The sequence below is a fragment of the Balaenoptera ricei genome, chromosome 5 (genome assembly GCF_028023285.1).
Source record: "Balaenoptera ricei isolate mBalRic1 chromosome 5, mBalRic1.hap2, whole genome shotgun sequence".
Classification (NCBI taxonomy): Eukaryota; Metazoa; Chordata; class Mammalia; order Artiodactyla; family Balaenopteridae; genus Balaenoptera; species Balaenoptera ricei.
This window is the reverse complement of record NC_082643.1, coordinates 25,690,250-25,710,645: the sequence shown is the minus strand read 5'-3', so window position 1 is coordinate 25,710,645 and position 20,396 is coordinate 25,690,250. Positions and strand designations below refer to the sequence as shown.

The 20,396-nt window shown below is 38.3% G+C and overlaps 2 protein-coding genes across 2 annotated transcripts in view; one reads left to right on the top strand and one right to left on the bottom strand.

Moving 5' to 3' along the window:
* Positions 1-20,396, top strand: part of RNF150 (ring finger protein 150) — a 251,064-nt gene that overhangs the window by 133,887 nt on the left and 96,781 nt on the right. The gene's annotated exons all lie outside the window — the stretch shown is intronic.
* LOC132366359 (ATP-dependent RNA helicase DDX50-like) lies at positions 11,831-14,511 on the bottom strand. The gene is given in 5 exon segments (XM_059923929.1): positions 11,831-12,899; positions 12,902-13,275; positions 13,278-13,743; positions 14,074-14,314; positions 14,426-14,511. Coding segments are annotated over 5 exon segments (2,211 nt in total). The 3' UTR covers positions 11,831-11,855.

Genomic DNA, 20,396 nt, shown 5'->3' with positions numbered 1-20,396 from the left:
ATGAACATCTTTGTCATGTCTTTTTAAATTTTTTATTGAACCATATTTGATTTTACAATATTGTATTAGTTTTAGGTGTACAGCACAGTGATTCCATGTTTTTATAGATTATGCTCCATTTAAAGTTATTACAAGATAATGGCTATATTTCCCTGTGCTGTACAATATATCTTTATTGCTTATTTATTTTGTACATAGTAGTTTGTGTCTCTTAATCCCATACACATATTTTGCCCCTTCTCCCTTCTCTCTCTCCACAGAAGACATTTTGCATTATTTTAAGAATTTTAGTTCTCGAATTGACTCCATTAAGATTTGGACTCTCTGAAGATGATTAACATGATTCCAGTCTTTCCACATTTGGTGTAATTATTCTGTCATTACACTGGGGGAAAAAAATCAAACACGCTTTTCTTTGCTCTCTAAATGTATCCTTTAGTTAATATTATTCCCTTATGACTTATCGTTCTTAAATTTCACTTAGAATATATTTATTTGTTTCAGATTTTGAAAGATGCTTTATCGGCTGCCAGCAACTCAAATATGTAACTATCTTTTGCCTTAGTTAGAATCTTATTTAAGGCTGAAGTCTTGACTTTCAGAGTGGTGTTTTCTAGTGAAGAAACGAAGTTATACGGTTGTAATGTTAGAGTGGCTCTGAGGCTCCAGAAACTAATATTTGCAAATGATTTTCCAAAGGAAAGTTGTTAGTAGAGTGAAGAAAGCTATCATTTTGTTTCACTTCAGAGTTGTCTACAAAAGAGAAGGCAAGTAGCAATTTCTAGAAAAAGCAAAGGGAAACGATTAGCTCCAGATAATGAACACTTTGCACCGTCTGTGGAGGCATCATATGGAGAGCCTGTGATGCGTGTCTGAAGAAGCCTTTGGTTCCTTGATGTTTACGGTGCAGTCTGTGGGCATGTGTCAGCCAGTGAATATAAATGCCAAAATTGCCATGCATTAGCAGGGTTGTCTAGAAGAACCTAGCTATAATTTGGAAAATTCAAATAAAAAACAGATCCAAAAGAAAGGAAAAACAATTCTTCTTCATTTTGTTCATTTGTTCTTGATTTTTTTTTTTTTTCTTTTTTGGTTACTGGCCACTGTCTCTTTGTACAAGGAAGTCAGTGAATTTGCTCCCGTGTCTAAGGATTTTGGCAAAGCTCTCTCTGAACAAGAAGTGAAAGGCTCTTAATTTCTCTGGTTGGTAACCTGTGACTGGCTGGGTCTTTCCAGAATCAGCCTGTCAGCATTCACCTGTAACTTGCTTCAACTGTTGCCTCCAAAGCCAGATGATAAATAATTAATAAGTCCTCAAGATTTGTGTTTCATGTGGTTTAGGAAAAAAAACAACAAGAAGATAGAAAGATTGTGATTCGATGCTTCAGTTTACACAGTTAGTTGCTAATATTACAGGGTAAATGCCCAAGAGTTAGAATTATTGATATGAATATTTAAATGATTTTGCTTCTTCCAGGAAGCTTAGCTTATACAAAATGACAACATCCATCTGTAAGATCATAATTTATCTGTTACCAATCAGTTACTTTCATCTTTCTGAATGTTTTTAAAGCCTACTTAGAAGCTGCCACCAGCTTCCTTTTTGTCTTGGGTAAGCTTCCTAGGCCTCAGTTTTCTCTTTTGCAAAATATGGAGTTTGGACTTGTCAGGTGGTCTCTGGGTGGCTCCCTGAAGTAGAGCTCTGTGGTTCCAGAAGAGTTCTCCATAGCTCTGCCCACATCAGGAATCTCCTCCGTGGACTTCCTGTGGATGAGATTAGGTAATCAGGAACCAGATGCCACCACCACCACCATGATAATAAAGCCTGTCTTGAAATTCCAACTGGATCCACATTACCTTAGCTTAAAAGCCTCTTGATGCTATTTTCCAAAAGTGATGTGATACATAGTTAATAACCCTGGAAACCTCGCTGACACCAGCACCTGTGCACTCCAGACCTTAGGGCCACTTTGGAAGCAGCCAGGGTCTGGGCAGCAATGGGGCTAAACCTCTATGGCTTGTGATAGCCTTTGCTGGAGGGGCAACCAAAATGCTTAGAATAAGGGCTGTCTTTTCCATTGTACGTATTCATGAGAACTACCAATCAGCGTTTTCAGTGTGTGGGATGCTGGGTTGTTTGTGATGGTGGTGGTACTGTTTTGCTGTTATTTAATATATGTCTGCAAAATACAAATCAGAGACAGTTTTACAGTTGACTTTAAAAGTGAAAAGTCAAGTAAAATTTTCCCATAATTAGATTGCCGTGTAAGATAAGCCCCTGATAATTGCTGTATATTGAGCTTCAAAGAATTCAGGTCATATTGGAGCAGGAGGACAGAGGGTTCCACGAGGGAATTGTTCCCGTATAAAAGACAAGTGGACCTAATGTGTTTGAGGATTATAGAAAATGTTATTTGTAAGCACGTGCAGAGAGAGTAGCATTGGGGGTGGAGGGAAAAATGGAAATATGGAAAACCAGGCAAAAGGAAGAATGATGCAATCATTAACTTCAGGAAAAATGAAGAAAAGGTGTATAATTGTAATATACTACCTGGCTCTACAATGAACAGTATTTGCATTGAGTATTATTGATTCATCCAGTGAGGGCTTAGGTGGGGATGTAGGGATGGTAGAGTGAGTGTGAGTTAAGTCATCTACGATGACAGGATGTCAATAGAAAATGTCCAAAATTGATAATCCAGGAAATATTAGTATAAACATATTTGAAAATATGGAAGGAAATATGAGGGGAAGTATCAAGAAGAGTTGGTCCATCTGAGAACCACCAGTTTAAATGTATGAGCTTTGCAATGACGGAAAGCGTTTTACTGATAGAACATAAAATATATTTGAGAATGAATGTTTTTTGTCTCCTTTGAGAAAGAACAAAATCATTTCTTTTTTTGAATTTTTATTGGAGTATAGTTGATTTACAGCGTTGTGTTAGTTTCAGGTGTACAGCAAAGTGAATCAGTTATACATATACATATATCCACTCTTTTTTTAGATTCTTTTCCCATATAGGTCATTACAGAGTATGAGTAGAATTCCCTGTACTATGCAGTAGGTTCTTATTAGTTATCTATTTTATATGTAGCAGTGTGTATATGTCAATCCCAATCTCCCAATTTATCCCTTCCCCCCTTATCCCCTGGTAACCACAATGAGGCATCACCTCACACCAGTCAGAATGGCCATCATCAAAAAATCTACAAACAATAAATGCTGAGAGGGTGTGGAGAAAAGGGAACCCTCTTGCCCTGTTGGTGGGAATGTAAATTGGTACAGCCACTATGGAAAACAGCATGGAGGTTCCTTAAAAAACTAAAAATAGAGCTACCATATGACCCAGCAATCCCACTCCTAGGCATATATTCAGAGAAAACCATAATTCGAAAAGATACATGCACCCCAATGTTCATTGCAGCACTATTTACAATAACCAGGGCATGGAAGCAACCTAAATGTCCAGCAACAGAAGAATGGATAAAGATGTGGGATATATATACAATGGAATATTACTCAGCCATAAAAAAGAACAAAATAACGCCATTTGCAGCAACATGGATGGACCTAGAGATTGTCATACTGAGCAAAGTAAGTCAGAAAGACAGATGATATCACTCATATGTGGAATCTAAAAAAGGGTACAAATGAACTTATTTACAAAATCATTTCTAACCTTTAAAAAGTCACCTAACCTGGTTAGTCCATATTTCCCTCATTTGTAAAATGAAGGAGAAGATGATGTCAGGGTGGATGATGAGGCCTCTTCTAGGACCTTATTGCCTGATTATTTTATCCCATTCAAGTCTAGAAAGCTGACATCAGCAGAGCATTTACTTCACTGTTCAGGCAGAGCAAGCTTTGTAGGCTTTTAAAGAGGATAACATTGTTTCTTAAATCACTTTCTGTAATTAACTTTAATATCAGTAATCTATTCATATAAGAAAACAGCTACTTTCCATGCGAAAGTTTTATATGCCTTTACTTTTTATTTTGCTCTTAAGTTTGGCTTCAATATTACTACCAAACTTGTGACATTCCTTTTGAAATGTCAACCCCTTAAGAAAAGAGAGTGTTATTTCTTTGTCTTAATCTTTTTATATAGCCATGATTTTACCCACTAGACTAGCAAATATAAGTTGTGGGTAAGGTGACTGAGCAGCGCTATCCAATAGAAAAATAATGTGAGCCACATATGTAATTTAAATTTCTAGTAGCCACATTTAAAAAAAAAAAAGGAAAGAGAAACAGGAGAAATTAAATTTAATATATTGAATGTAACCCAATTATCAAAAATGTTATTTCAATATCTTATCAGTGTAAAATATCTCATTATTGTCAAATATTAATAATTTCTAATGATATTTTTCATGCTAGTCTTCAAATTCCAGTGTGTACTCTACACTTCAGCACATCTCAATTTGGATGCTACATTTTCATCAGACATACTTGATCTGTATTTAGATTTTATAAAACTTACACTTGAAAAAAGTAGATTCTCCTACACAAGTTGTCTCAGACATACTTAGAAGTTTTCCAGTAATTGAGCTGAGTAATGGTTTTAAATTAAAATTTAAATTAACTAACATTAAAAATTCAATACCTCAGCCATACTAGCTACATTTCAAGTACTCAAGGGCAGCATGTGACTAGTGGCGACCATGTTGGACAGCAGGCCTTATAGAATGACTGATGTGTTCAGTGATTTCAGTGGATGCTCAATATCCAAAGAATATCCTTCTCCCTTAAGGGTAGAGATGGGTGAGAAGGATGGTTGACTCTCCCTTCAGATAGGTGGTTTGAATGGTAGTTTTCAGTAACTATATGTGACTACAGCTATATGAGGACAAGTGGGCATGAGAAAGTATGAAAGAGCTACTTCTGCTAAATGATTTTTTTTTTTTTAGTTAAAAAATAGGTGGGGAAGAGTTCATGTTTTTGCTTTTGATTTTTTTTCTGTGTGTAAACCTCTTGAAGAGTGATGTTTATGAAGCAGTATATGTCACTAAAGTACAAGCCAGTAGAACAAATATTTAGGATATCAGAGAACTGTAAAGAAAGAAAAGAAGAAGAGTAGTACTTTTGGCACAGTTTGGGTTTACCCAGAAGCAGACCTAAGGCAAGGATTCAAGTACAAGCCATTTATTTGAGAGGTGATTCCAGGAAACACCAGTTGGGGAATGGAGAAATGTGGCAGGGAAGGAAAGAAGCCAATAAAGTGTGTGTTATTAATCAAGTTACCACCATGAGCCACTGAAATTTAATCCCACTGGGGAGCTCTGGGAAATGGCTTGGAAATGTGCCACAAAGTTCTACCAGCACAGGGAGGAGGGAGCTGAGGTATTTATGCACCAGCTTCCTCAGTCACTAGTTCAAGACTGCTCTCCAGTGGTGGTAATTCCTCCTTACCCACACACAGTCCTGATTCTAGTGGTCAAGGAAAGCCATTTACTCAAAGAAATCCAGGTGCTGGCAATTGAAAGTCAGGACAGTGTATACTAAAATGATATGGGCTAGGGGTATGGGTGGGTAATGGACAGCATCTGCTGCAGACACTCTTTGACTTACAAAGAGTGACTTACTCTTTGTATTGAACAAAGGACAAGAGAGGTATATTTCAGATCTGTGAAGCTTTTTCAAAATGCATACTCAATTTCCCAACCTTCTCCCCTTCCTAGACCTGAGATCCTGATAAAGTGGACCCACTTCTCCCTGTCCTGAGATCTACTGATAGAGGCATAAAGACCAAGGAGCCTTATAAACTTGATTCACTTACCTGTTCATCTAAAAGCATTTCACACCAATGTCTATCACAACCAGTTGCTAGAATTTATGGGTCCCAAAAGATATGCAGTGTTTTCCATTTTGGAGTTTGGGCTCTGAGAAGCCATTTACTATCCACCAAGGTATATCATCAAGTTCTGTCATTTTTGATATGTTTTCTCAATATATTAACAGTTGGTCTTTTAACTGACCTTAATATTATTTGTTGAATTCATAATCCATGTCATCTTACCACAGGGAAAACTATGTGGGGACTCCCAGCTTCTAGAAACCAAAACAAATAATTTCTCTTAAGAAAGGGATTTTCCAATCTGAACTTTTAATAAAGGGAATTTTCACTTCTAGTTTTCAAAGACTACTGAAAACAACTTTGGAGAATACTAAAAAGAAACTAGAGACGAATCAAGTAAAGTAATGAGGCATTTAATAATTATGCAATGAATTGAGAATTCTGGGCCATTTCTACCAAACAAATAAGAAAAATTATGAAAAGATACGATTCATATATATTGCTCTATTCTGCGCAATGGTACATAAAATAAATATCTAAAAGTTCATTAGATCCAAGATAATATGATTGTTTTTAAATTGTAATTATAAGTTCTGGCCATGCAATGTTAGAAATAGTCCAGTGGGGAATAATTGATGTGATTTTTCCCAGTAGTTCAAAGCAGAACAAAACACAAATCCATGTTTGTGTTGATTATGTGACTGTTTCAAACTAAAAGTTATCCAATTTTTATTTTTCACTACCTTAAGAGAGCAGCATGAGATGGGCCATTAATTGCTGACCCAGTTATGTTCACTTTTCCTTTGAAGATTAATTTTTGATTTAAATGCTACAGAGTTTCCTTTCATTGACCAACGTGAGGTCATGTTGTAGAAACGGGAATTTGCTCAGCATGAGCCTTGTGGCCCCAAGCTGTTTCGAGCTGTCCCTGTAGTATTCAGGTGCTCTAGGTTGTCCAGAAGCTCATCCTTTGTTTCTGGGCCCCAGTGGAAGCCAAGGTTGGTGTGCTCCTTCCCACCCCTACCTACCTCCTCTGGTCTAAAAGCAAATTTTACACTGTCTGGAATGTTTTAAGTAATTATTTGATAGATGAAATACATGATATAATAACTATAAATATTCATTGACTACTTACTATGCTCTGGGTTCTTTATATACATTATCTCATTTAATCCTCACTCAACCCTTTGGATTAGGTACACTTACTATTAGAGTTTTGGAGATAATGAACCTGAAGCTTAAAGATTTAGTAAATCTTCCAGGATCACCAAGCTAGAAGTTATTGTAAATGAATCTGCTATTTAATTTCATTTATTAGATTACTAGGAAGAGAAAATGCTGGGGAGTTTTAATCTCTTGTAATCTCCTATCCTGCAATTCCATTATTCTGCTCCTTAATGAGACCTACATGTATATTGGTTTTTGTACAAACTAAAATTAGAACTTAAAACATGTTATATGTAAGCAGAAGGTTCTCTAAGCATGATTATTTGCTCCAATAAAACCTGAATTATTGTAAAAGTCAATTTAGTGTTCTGTGATTTGTCTTATGTCAGCCTGGACTCTGTATCATTTTTAACCATTCAGAATTCTCACAAAAACTAGAAGTAAGTTATTTATGATTCTGATTTACTGAATATGTTCCAAGAAAATGCCTACAGGTCAGGCTATAAATAAAATACGTTATTTTATATTCATCACTCCCCCTACAGTTATCACAAATTCACAGAAAATTCTGCACACTTGTAAATTAGGAAAAAATATAAAACTTTTTAAAAGCCTGAGTCATTGATCATCTCAAGTGTAGCTGAGGAACCAACATCAGTGAGTTAATTAAGTTACTAGGGCTTTTCCAAGGAAAATAAAGTTAGCTATTGTGAGCATCTCCTTTAGAAAATTTTTGACCTCATGAAAGTTAGTTGTTATTGAGTGTCTGCCTCTAAGTTTAGTAACAAATCTCCACTTAAGGGATCTGGTGCATAATTAAAGTGCACTTTAGAATGAAACAAAAAATAGCAGACTCACAGATACAGAGAACAAACTAGTGGCTACCCATGGGGAGAGGGAAGGGGGGGGCAATACAGGGGTAGGGGGAAAAAAGGTTATTATAGGATTATATGGAATAGTGTGTGAAACTTTCAAAAATTGTAAGCACTGTAGAATTAAAGAATCTTTCATTCAGGGGCTTCCCTGGTGGTGCAGTGGTTAGGAATCCACCTGCCAGTGCAGGGGACGTGGGTTCGAGCCCTGGTCCAGGAAGATCCCACATGCCAAGGAGCAACTGAGCCCATGTGCCACAACTACTGAGCCTGCGCTCTAGAGCCCGTGAGCCACAACTACTGAGCCTGCGTGCCACAACTACTGAAGCCCGCATGCCTAGAGCCCGTGCTCCACAACAAGAGAAGCCACCACAATGAGAAGCCCGCGCACCGCAACAAAGAGTAGCCCCTGCTCGCCACAACTAGAGAAAGCCCGCACACAGCAACGAAGACCCAACGCAGCCAAAAATAAATAAAATAAATAAATTTATTAAAAATAAATAATGATAATAAAAAGAATCTTTCATTCAAAAAAGAAAAAGTACCTAGTCCATATGGCTGACATATATTAAGTAATAAGTTATGATTTTGGCTTCATTTAAAAAAATAAAGTGCACTTTAGTAACACCCGGTGTTTGATATATTTCAAGTGGTCAGCAAAGCATTGAGGGAGCACAGATGACCAGTTTTTACCCAACAACTCAGATGAACCTTTAATATTTTGAACTTCTTAGAGGTCTTCTGGAGAAAAAATATCAGTTGGTTTGCACTGCGGGTTATCAGTTTGGTTCCTGAATGATCAATTTCTACACTCCTGAAGTCATCCTACTGTGAATTTGTTTTTATCCCCTGAAAACTATTTTTATTGTCCAGACTAAGACTGTGTCCCAGACAACATCTTTCCCATCCCCAACAAGTATAGTAGTACATGGGTTTCAGGATACATCTGGCAGTGGTTAAGACAATAATAATACCAATAAAACTTAACATCTGTATTGTGGTTTTTATATGGCAGGTTCTGTGCTAAGTTCTTCACTGTGAATTACCTCATTTAATAATAAGACAGGATATTTCCCTCTGATGGGTATTTTTTCTCAGTGACTCCTGCAGTAAGATAGCTAATAGAGAATGTGGGTGGGAAGGGGTGTACAGGAGGTTTAAGGAGAGATATAAAGATATGAGGTCATCACTTGGACAAAGGGAAAGCAGGTCCAGAATAGAGTAGAACAGGTGTTCTACATTATGCTGAGTGAAAAAAAGCCAAAGGCCAATCTCAAAGGATTGCATACTGCATGATTCCATTTATATAACATTCTAGAAATGACAGAATTATAGAGATGGAGAACAGATAAGTGGACATCAGGGGCTAGGGAAGGGGAAGGAGAGGGCAAGGGGTTCATTCGAGGAAAGGGATCATAAATTCAAAGTGAAAACAGCTGACTTGTGAGATTTTTCTCTTAGCCATGTTCCCATGATGAAGTGGAGGCATAGGAAAAGAAAACTTTGCAGGGCACATTCTATGGAGAAATGGAAGAGCAAGGGAGCTACGAGTATTTTTAGAGGAGTTCTTATAATTTTGGACCATGTGATCTAGGCTGGGTGAGGACAGAAGTGAAGCCCGGAGGGGGTTGATGGGTGGTAAGAAAGTGACATCTTTGAGATCAGAGGTGGTGCAATTTCTAGGAGTGACAAGGGCCAGAGTAAGACAGTGGGAATGTGTGTCTAAGAAGGACAGGAGGCAAAGGAGGGTCAATGGAGAAGAGGGGAAAAAACAGCCAACAGGCCGGAGTTTTGGGTGGATTATCCTTGTGAATACTAAAATTCCAGTCCATGAACAGATATTTGTACACTCATGTTCATAGCAGCAAGATGAAAAGAATCCTGGAGATGGATGGGGATGATGGTTGCACGACAATGTGAATGTACTTAATGCCACTGAACTGTATACTTACAATGGTTAAGATGGTGAATTTTATGTTATGTGTATTTTACCACAATTTTAAAAACCCTGTACATGAAAAAAATAAAATAAAATTCCAGTCCAAGTAGGATGACTGTTAGAAGCTAGGGGAGCTGAAGAGGGTGATAAAAGAGATGAACAGGAGGTTGGCAGATGAGGTCAGGAGAGGGGAGAGAGAGTTATCCATCCAGGTGGAGAGAATCTCAAAAGATAAGTGGTTTTTGAAAGCAAATAGGATGAGGCTAGGAGTAAAGGTTGGGAAGTAGCAATGTGGAGTATGGACACCCAACCATCTTCTGGCCCTGAGGTATGTGGGTTTAATAAAAATGTAAAAAAAAGACTTGCCCCTTGATCACAGTTCAGAGAAAGTAGTGTCCTCATAGGGCAGCCAGCTCAATCAAAGCAAAAAGGTGGAGGATCAAGAGAGTGAAAGCATCATTCCCAGAAGAGATGGAAGCTACTAGAGAATTTGATTTAAACTTCCAAGACTTAAATTTCTGAGAGTCATAGAGGAAGGGTTTGAGGAGCAGGACATGGGTAGGAAGTTGGGTTGGGCTAGATGATGGACAGAGCAGTGTAGCTATAAGGATCTGGGAGATAACTCATGACTTAGGAGGCCTAAACTTCAGCAGCGCCTCAGGTTGGGGATGGGGCCAGGTGACAGTAGGTTAAGCAATCCGTGATATTGAAGGGCCTGCCTGAATGGGAGGAGTCGCTGGCTCTTCTGTGGTGCTTGGGGCCATCTGAGCTTATTCATATGTCTCCTTAATCTTCTGGAAGAACAAAACTAGGGCCCCTGCCTTGGTTATTCCCCAGAAAACATGACCAGGCAGAGTAGCTGATTCCACGAGGGACACATGAGCTCACGAGACAACTGAGGAGTATCACCATTATTAAAGAAGGTACAAAATGAGTAGATACCAGCTGAGAAAGAGTGATTGAAAAGATGGACCACAAATAGTAAGGGAAGAGTCTATGCAGCAGGAGCTAAATGTTGTTAAAAAAAATAAGAAGAACCAATGGGAAACATTTAGTATGAAAAATACAATAGTTTAAATATTAAAGAACACAATAAATGAGATAAAATACAGAATGGATACAGCTAAAGACAAATTCATGAGCTGGAAGATCAGCTTGAGAAACTTCCATATGTCCGCCAGAATGGACAAAAGACACAATGAAATATCACTATATATCTATTATGATGGCTAAAATTAAAAATAGTGAGCATTCCAAATGCTGACAAGTATGCTGAGAAACTGGATCACTCATATATTGCTGATGGGAATGTAAAATAATACAGCCACTCTGGAAAACAGTTTGGCAATTTCTTTTTAAAACCAAATATGCAGTTATCATACAACCTAACAATTGTATTACTTCTTGGCATTCATCCCAGAACAAGGAAAACTTGTATTCATACAAAAACTTGTACACTAATGTTCATAGAAGCTTTTTAATAGCCAAAAACTGGAAATAACCCTTATGTCCACCAATGGGTGAACAGTTAAACTCTGATGTACTGTATTCCATACCATAGAATACTACTCAACAATGAGAGGGAATGAATTACTGATACATTCAATCTTACAACCTAGATGGATGTTAAGGACATTATCCTGAGTGAAAAAAAGCCAATCTCAAAAGGTATGATGCCATTTATATAACATTCTAGAAAACACAAAATTAAAGAGATGGAGATACATAGGTGGACATCAGGGGTTAGAGAAGGGGAAAGAGAAGGAGAGGGAATTCCTTTATGGTGATGGAATATTTCAATATTTTAATTGTGGGTAGTAGTTATATGACTCTATATGCGTGATAAAATAGAGTTGTTTTTTTTAAGGGGACAATAAAAGGAGGTTTTTTTATTCAAAGGTATAACTGGATAAGTAGATTTGTTTACAACCATTCTTGTGAAATACTTTTTAAAAAAATACAACCAACTTCTTTGCAAATAGCAGAAACAGACCTCAACTATGATGACCTAATTTTTGGTGGATAATGTACATGATTAGCCAGAAATAGGCAAGCTCACACTGGTAGATCAACTATCTCAGTCAAAACTCCGTTTGTGGCCCCCGCTTCTTGATTGATTTCTGTTCCCACTTCGTCTTCTACTATCTTGTCGACTTCCTGACCGACTCCCCTGTGGACTCTGTCTACCTGACCGGCCACCAGATCAACCACCTGACCGGCCCGACCGGCCCGACCGGCCACTTGACCAGCCACTTCTCTGTCTGGAATTAGAAGATGTGTTTCCATCATAATATTCTTCAATTTCAGGCAACTTGGCTGGCACTGAGAGTATCCAGTCTGAATCATGCCACTCTGCCTGTAACCTTTCTGACTCAGTTGTGGGAACATCAAAGGAAATGCCCATATTTCCTTTTAGGAGGCACATTCTGGTAGTTTGGGACACAGCACTACTACTCAGCTTTCTGTTAAGTTCTTTCCAAGCACAGCTAACATCCTGTATTTCTTCTGGGCTTTCCAGAGTCACGGTCACAAACCCCTTATCAGAGGTGATTAAAGAACGTGGTTCAAAACTTGATGCGCCAGAGATGTGGGCTAATGCTGCAGCCAGGACATCCACTGCCCCTTTCTCTTCTATCAGTCTCTGAGCTGATGGTCGGAAAAAATCAACAGCAGCGTAAGAAACGGAAGCCAGAGACCTGATGCCATCGATGCTTTTAGATTTAACTAACTCCATTGTAGAAGGAACACCTACATGTTTCAAAGTAATTCCTGCTTTTTGTTCCACATATCTGAATTGACCTCTTTCTCTTGGTTGATAAAAACATATGCAAATCCCTGTCCGGCCAGCTCTATCTTTGCATCCAGAGCGATGAATATAGGACTCAACATCCTGTGAGGGTGAACTCTGAATCACCAGGTCAACCTCAGGAATGTCCAAACCACGGGCAGCCACATTGGTTGCCACCGAAAGTTTAAAACTACCCTCTCTGAAGCCTTTCAGTGTAATTTCTCTTTGTGACTGTGTGATGTTGCCATGTAAACACTGGGCATTCTCTTTGATGTGTGGATTCATGGCCATTTCCGTTACATTCTTTTTGGTCTCACAGAAGATAATAGCCCTCTCCCTTCAGACCCGCTGTAGACTTGAAGGGCGTCTCCAATAACTGCTGGCCTCTGAGACCAATGGCACTGGATGGCCAGATGTTCCACAGTAGTTGCAGCCTTTTGAGTCATTTTCCCAACAAGGTCAACCTGTTCATATCTGGATTTCATGTATTTTTTTGCAACTTTGTATACCCACTGTGGGCAAGTTGCAGAAAAAAGTAAAGTCTGAGGATTGTCTTCAGAATCAGTTTTGTAGGATCCGTGGATAATATCTTCAACTTGTTCAGCAAAACCTAAATCTAACGTTTGATCCACTTCATCCAGCACAGCGTGGCACAGTTTAGAAAGATCTAATCGGCCGCTCTGCAGATGATCTTTGATACGACCAGGGTCCCAACCAAGATGTCAATACCATTTTGAATATGATTAATTTGGCTTTGATATGATGTTCCACCATAAAAACACGCCACACTGAGTTTCCTACTTATATATTTGAAGTCTTTGGCTACTTGGTTTGCCAGTTCCCTTGTAGGAGCCAAAACAAGTACCTTTGGTGAGCAGCTTTTTTTAATTGTCTCTTGATTTCTTTGGAGTCTTTCAGTCAAGGGGATGGCAAAAGAGAATGTCTTTCCTGTTCCTATCTGCACTTGAGCAATTAAATCTTTTCCTTCATATACAGAAGCAAAAGTCTGAACTTGAATAGGAGAGAGATATGTTACCCCTCGACCTTTCAGAAGCTTTATAGTCTCTTCAGAAATAGGGAAATTGGAGAAGGCTCCTTCTTTCTGTTCACGTGTTAGGGTCTCTTCTAGTTTATTATCACTTGATTTATGAGTAGAGCTATCTAAGGATGACACTCGCTTTGATTTTTTTTTTGATTTTTTTTGATTTTTTATTTTTTAAGGATTAAGCTATAGGTACAGGCTCTTTTAATTTATTTTATTTTTATTTATTTTTGGCTGTGTTAGGTCTTTGTTGCTGTGCGTGGGCTTCTCATTGCGGTGGCTTCTCTTGTTGTGGAGGACGGGCTCTAGGCACACGGGCTTCAGAAGTTGTGGCACACAGGCTCAGTAGTTGTGGTGCACGGGCTTAGTTGCTCCATGGCATGTGGGATCTTCCCGGACCAGGGCTCGAACCCGTGTCCCCTGCATTGGCAGGTGGATTCTTAACCACTGCGCCACCAGGAAAGCCCCTGATTTTTTTTCATATTCATCAATATCTCCATTTGACAGATCTTTTCTTCTCGACTTATGAGATTTAGAAAATTCATCTGAAAGTCTGTTACATCCTTCCTCGGTGTCACCATTTAGCTTCTCTTTCATTTTAGCTCTTTTGGGTTTGGCAACATCCCGGTCATCTGCAACACCATTTCCTCTTGTTTCTGATTTCTCATCTGAGTCATAATGGTGCCTTGACTTCCTTCTATCACTCCAGCATTGTGTAATATGTTTTCGGCTTATCTTGTTTACATCTTCATAACAGCCCTATAAGGGAAGTACAGGTCCATAATCCCTTATCCGAATTCCGACATCCGTAGAGCTCTTTTGCCTCTCCTTCCTCTGGCTCTCGGTCTCCTCCAAAGGTGCCTCCAGCTCCATAATGTCCCCCCAGAGGAGTTTCCCAGGCATCATTCGCCACCGCTGCCGCCACCTCCCTCTGGGCACGGTGGCCACAACCACCTACGGGCAGCCACGTGTCACAGAGTTTTATACAAAGACATTTTGGGTGTAGTTTTGCCAAAACTAATGACGTCTAAGTCCTATAATCTAGTTGATTGTATTGTGCCAATCAATTTCTTGTTTTGATAATGCACTATAATATGTAAGATGCCACCATTGGAGGGGGCTGGGAGATGGGTGCATGGGACCTCTGTGTATTATTTTTGCCACTTACTAGTTTATAATTATTTCAAAATAAATTTTTTTTAAATGAGAGGGGGAAAGTATTAAAAAAATATGGTGACCAGAAAAATAAGTGCCACAAACAGGATAATAGGAATCACAGGAGAGAAAAAATACAGGAGGAAATATTTCAATAAAGTATGAAGATAAATGTTTTAGAATTAAAGAAAGAATGAAATAGCTTGAATTGAAAGTGTTCATGTACTACCAAACTAATGGATGAATACTCATAAGTAGACCTAGTGACATTTAAGAATATCAAAGACTATTCTCAAATGTAACTCCAAAAGGTTACAAAGAGAAAGAGCAGATCACTTCCAAACAACAAGAATCATGATGGCATCAGACCTCTCTACAGCAACAGTAGTGTAAGTGGATATAACCATCATGAACCCACATGCAGTTAACTACACAAACTCAAAGTACAGCAGCAACTGACAGAATTTCAGAGAGAAAACATATAGAGCAACAGTTGTATGAGACATTTTGACACTCCCCTTTGAGACAATCAAGCAGGCGAAAATAAACAGATATGGAAGATCTAAATATAATTAATAAGCTTAATCATGAGATATGTATACACAGCAAATAATGTTTTCGAATACACTGTTTCTGAATACAAATGGAACATTTACCCCCCCCAAAATATATTAGATGATTAACGATCAATATCAAGAGACTGTGTTCCTTTGACCATAATGCAACAATAGCAAAATAATAATGATTGCAAATGGATAACTTTAAAAATCACATATGTTTGGAAACTAAATACATAATACTGAAAAACCCTTTGGCTGAAATAAAATCTGCTTCTTCAGAAATTTTTGATGTCTTACAAAGAAACTTTATTGTATAGTTTTCTTCATATAAGGCTAGTATTTATTAGGTTTATCCTTAGATATTTTATGACTTCTGCTTCTATATGTATAGATCACTTTTTCCATTACATATTCTGGTTAGGTATTACTGGTGTATAGGAACCTCCTAATTTTTGTATGTTGATCTTGAATCTTATATTTTACTGAGCATTCTCCTAATTTTAATAGCTGAGTTATCTTGGCTTTTTTAGATGGTCATGGGATCCGTCAAATAATGACAGTTTGTACTCTTCCTTTCCAAGATTTACCACTTTAATTCCTATGTTTCTTTGCACCAAATATTACTTCTGCTTTAAATATTGGCTCATCCTTGTCTCATTCATGATTTGAATTGAAAACTTCTAATGTTTCTTCCATTTAGTGTACTATTTCTATAAGATACTTTATATCATATTAAGTAAGTTTCCATATATTTCTCTTAATAAGAATCAGAATGGGTACCATTCCCAACATACGGCTTAGGTCTCTAGGAAGCTGGCTGCTGTACATCTCTCCATATTAAGTCAGAGAAAAGGAGAGAGGATCTGGGGTGCACAGCCCTTTTATGGATAAGACCTTGGAGTAGCAAACGTCATCTCCACTCAACATCTCAATGGCCAAATATTCATCACATAGCCATATCTAGCTGCAAGGGAGGCTATTGATGATTAATGCTTTTCACTCAACAGCCCGTGCCCATCTGAGACACTAATACCATAGAAGTGCAAAAGAGCAGATGTTGGAGGACAGCTAGCTACACCAGATAATCATATGTTGTATTCCTTTGTTAATGTACTGAAACGCATTAACACATTTTTTTTAATTCCCCCCAAAAAGGAATTTTAATGTTTTATTGTCTGGAACAAACCTGGAATCTTTAGTAGATACTCAATATCAAATTTTATTTGTTTTACTGATGTAATGAAGGAAAGGCACAGTGTTCTAAATGTTTATCTAAATCTTTTTTCAGATGTATAATGTACCTTGTTTACAGTAATGCCCTTATTTTCAATGTACATACCTGATTCTCTTGTCAAAAATGTATTTGACCTCTTTACTGTTACTCTTCCTGTTTTCACACTAGGTACTCAAACCACTTCTCAATTGAATATTTTACCATTTTGAAATTTATTTACTTTTGAGGCTCCCTCCCCTGTTGGTCCAGGAATAATTCCTGGAAAGCTGTGGAATGGAGAGAATTGTGGGATGTGCTTATGCATAAAATATAGCACACACAGTGATGTGTTAAGGTTTGGGGTGAGACATTCATCGGCAGTCTGAGAGTTGCTACCCTTGTTTCTCCCTGCGTGCAAACTTTCATTTACACAGAAAAACTGTATTTGAAAATATTCTAGGCCTATGGTCTTATTTCCAAAGTTCATTGAACATTAGCTCTTTACTCCATAGGGCTTCTGTCATAAAGTCTGGTCTACTTTTCCATCTGATGCTGGACTAGACAGACACCTCAAAATCCTTTTACTCTTCCCTCTTAAACTCTTGAACCTATCATGGATTGAAAACTAGTGGTCCGAAGACTAACTCCAGGTGCTTTCCAGTTAAAAAAAACAAACAAACCAACCTTTAGATGGATGTGTGTTATTTTCTTCTCAAATCATCTCATTTCCTGTTGTCTTTTCACCGGGCTTATATTTAGATTCCTGGCCTGGCACCTGTAGGATTTGAATTTATGATTCTCCGCCAGGAAAAGCCCAAGACAGCCATCTCTCTGCATTCTAAGCCCTGGACTCTTTTTTTTTTTTTTAACATCTTTATTGGAGTATAATTGCTTTACAATGGTGTGTTAGTTTCTGCTTTATAACAAAGTGAATCAGTTAGACATATACATATGTCCCCATATCTCTTCCCTCTTGCATCTCCCTCCCTCCCACCCTTCCTATCCCATTTAACACACAACTCATCTCCTCTTTGGGGAAGCTTTCTCTGCCCGCCTCTCTTCCTCTGTGGTTGATTTGCCATGTGGCTCTCCAGAGTCAAGATAACCCAAACACAAGGCACTCTCCTCCTAAATACACCTCCTCACTTGGTTGTCTCAGTTAAGAAGCATCCAGAGAGGTAGACCAAATAACCTCTAATTAGACTCTTATCCATTACCAAACAATAAGTATAAAAAACCTATAAATAAGTTTTAAACTTTTTTGGAAATATTTTTAGACTTACAGAAAAGTTGTAAAACAAAACCTTCTTGTACATCCTTTACTGAGCTTCCCCTAATTATTAACACATTTTCTAATGTTAAATCACCCTCACCTTCCTAGGATAAATCCCCTGGGTCATGAAGAGTTTTTACTATATGATTGGAATCTATTTGTGAGTGCTTTATTTTTGCATCTGTGTTTGTTAAAAATAATTTTTAAATTAATGCAAAAAGTGATAGTACTTTACATTTCTATGGTACTTTGCAGGTTTTGTAAATCGTTTCACATACATTATCTCACTTGAGAATAGATAATAATCAGGAGCTGACTCTTTTTAAAAAAAAATAGATATTAAGTGTATAAATAAAAAATATCTACAAATGGAAACTGCAGGTTTCTCTTAGTATTGACTAAATTCTAAAGGGCCATCCATGGAACTAAAGTAAGGATTAGGGGAGAGAGGATGCAGAGAATTGAAAAAGGATTTTTGCTCACATGAACTTAGGAGGGATTTTATCACCCTCCAAGATGCACAGGAAGGAAAGGGGCTGCCAGCTCTGTAAAATATCTAGCCTTTTGCTGGTTTTCTAAACATTCTATTAACACAGTGTTTAAACAACCTGGTTTTGAATTCATAAGTAAAGGATTTCCTGGTTATTCAACATTCTTTGGCTTTTTGAACTTTTGTTTTGATTCCTTACTTATCTGCATGTACCAAATTAGATGATGGCAATTGAGCCCTCTCCCGGGAAAAGGAAGCACTAAAACTACAAGCTGCTCCTGCTGTTTAACTGGCAACAGGGTCCTGTGTGTCCTGGCCACACGTTCTGTCGCAGGGCTGAAGAGTTTTTCCAGGATACACGATAATTACACAGCAGCGATCACACAGAAGTAGAAAGTGCCTTTGGGAGGAAAATAGATGGTAGGCTGACATCATTTTGCAAAAAGAGACACTCTATATTACAGTGACTAGGAGTCAGAGTATACACAGAATGGCCCAAATGGCAGGACCTCTTTGTAGATTTTACCCGTACAAAATATGCTTTTTTTTTTAATGAATGGCTGTTATATGTTTAATCTTTTCATTTAACATATGAAGTGGACATTTTTCCAAGTATGTTTGGATAGCATGAGTTTTTTTTGTTGTTTGGGGTTTTTTTTTAACATCTTTATTAGAGTATAATTGCTTTACAATGGTGTGTTAGTTTCTGCTTTATAACAAAGTGAATCAGTTATACATATACATATATCCCCATATCTCCTTCCTCTTGCATCTCCCTCCCACCCTCCCTATCCCACCCCTCTAGGTGGTCACAAAGCACCGAGCTGATCTCCCTGTGCTATGCGGCTGCTTCCCACTAGCTATCTATTTTACATTTGGTAGTGTATATAATCTATGACACACAGGAGGCTCTGAGGCTCGGGGAAGAGAAGTTAACAAAAAGCATATTTTGATATACACTACCAAAATATGCTTTTTGTTAACTTCTCTTCCCCGAGCCTCAGAGCCTCCTGTGTGCCATAGATTAGATGCTTAAGGCAGCACTTAACTCTGAGGAGATCTTTCAGCTGGGCTTTCAGCACTGTCTCCCCCATCACCCCCACTTCTCCCCTCGCTCCCTCCTCACGCACACCCTCAGAAGCAATTACACTACAAACTACCTGGGGAGAATCTGCTGGCTTCTCTGGGACGCTAGCTGCATCTTCAAAATGAAGCAAAGATCTGGGAATTGTCTGAAAACTCACATTGGTGCACATGTCTTATTTGAACAGATTAGATCCTATAGCAGCTTTTGGTCCTAGATTTTGTGCATTGATCAGACTGCTCAGATAATTCATCAAGTCCACTTTGTACCATTTTTGGACACCCTAAATACCTAAATTCTTTTTTTAAGTAATTTTTTTTTTTTTAACTTTCAGTTTATTTACTTATTTATTTATTTATTTATTTATGGCTGTGTTGGGTCTTCGTTTCTGTGCGAGGGCTTTCTCTAGTTGTGGCAAGTGGGGGCCACTCTTCATCGCGGTGCGCGGGCCTCTCACTATCGTGGCCTCTCCTGTTGCGGAGCACAGGCTCCAGACGCGCAGGCTCAGTAATTGTGGCTCACGGGCCCAGTTGCTCCGCGGCATGTGGGATCCCCCCAGACCAGGGCTCGAACCCATGTCCCCTGCATTGGCAGGCAGACTCTCAACCACTGCGCCACCAGGGAAGCCTCCTAAATTATTAATGACTATTTCTATTGGGATAAATGGATACCCTCAGTATCTCTTTTTATCGCGCACAGTAATAGCCTAAAGTGCATGGAGAAATATCCCAGAATCCCATCTATTTTTTACCATCATCAACCCTAGAAATTCATTATGAATAATGAAGATGAATAAGGTTGAGGTGCAGATGAAAAGAACTGCCCCATTTCCATTTTCACTGTCTTTTCAAGCGGATGTCGTATATCATGAAAGCACAACAGTGGGATGAACAACACAGGTAGTGTAACTAAGCACTTAAGTTTAAAATAAATGTGTTAAAGTAGCTAATTATACTTTATAGGAAGAGAAAATGTTTTCTCTTGTCCTGAAAAATAGGTGATGGGTAATTTAA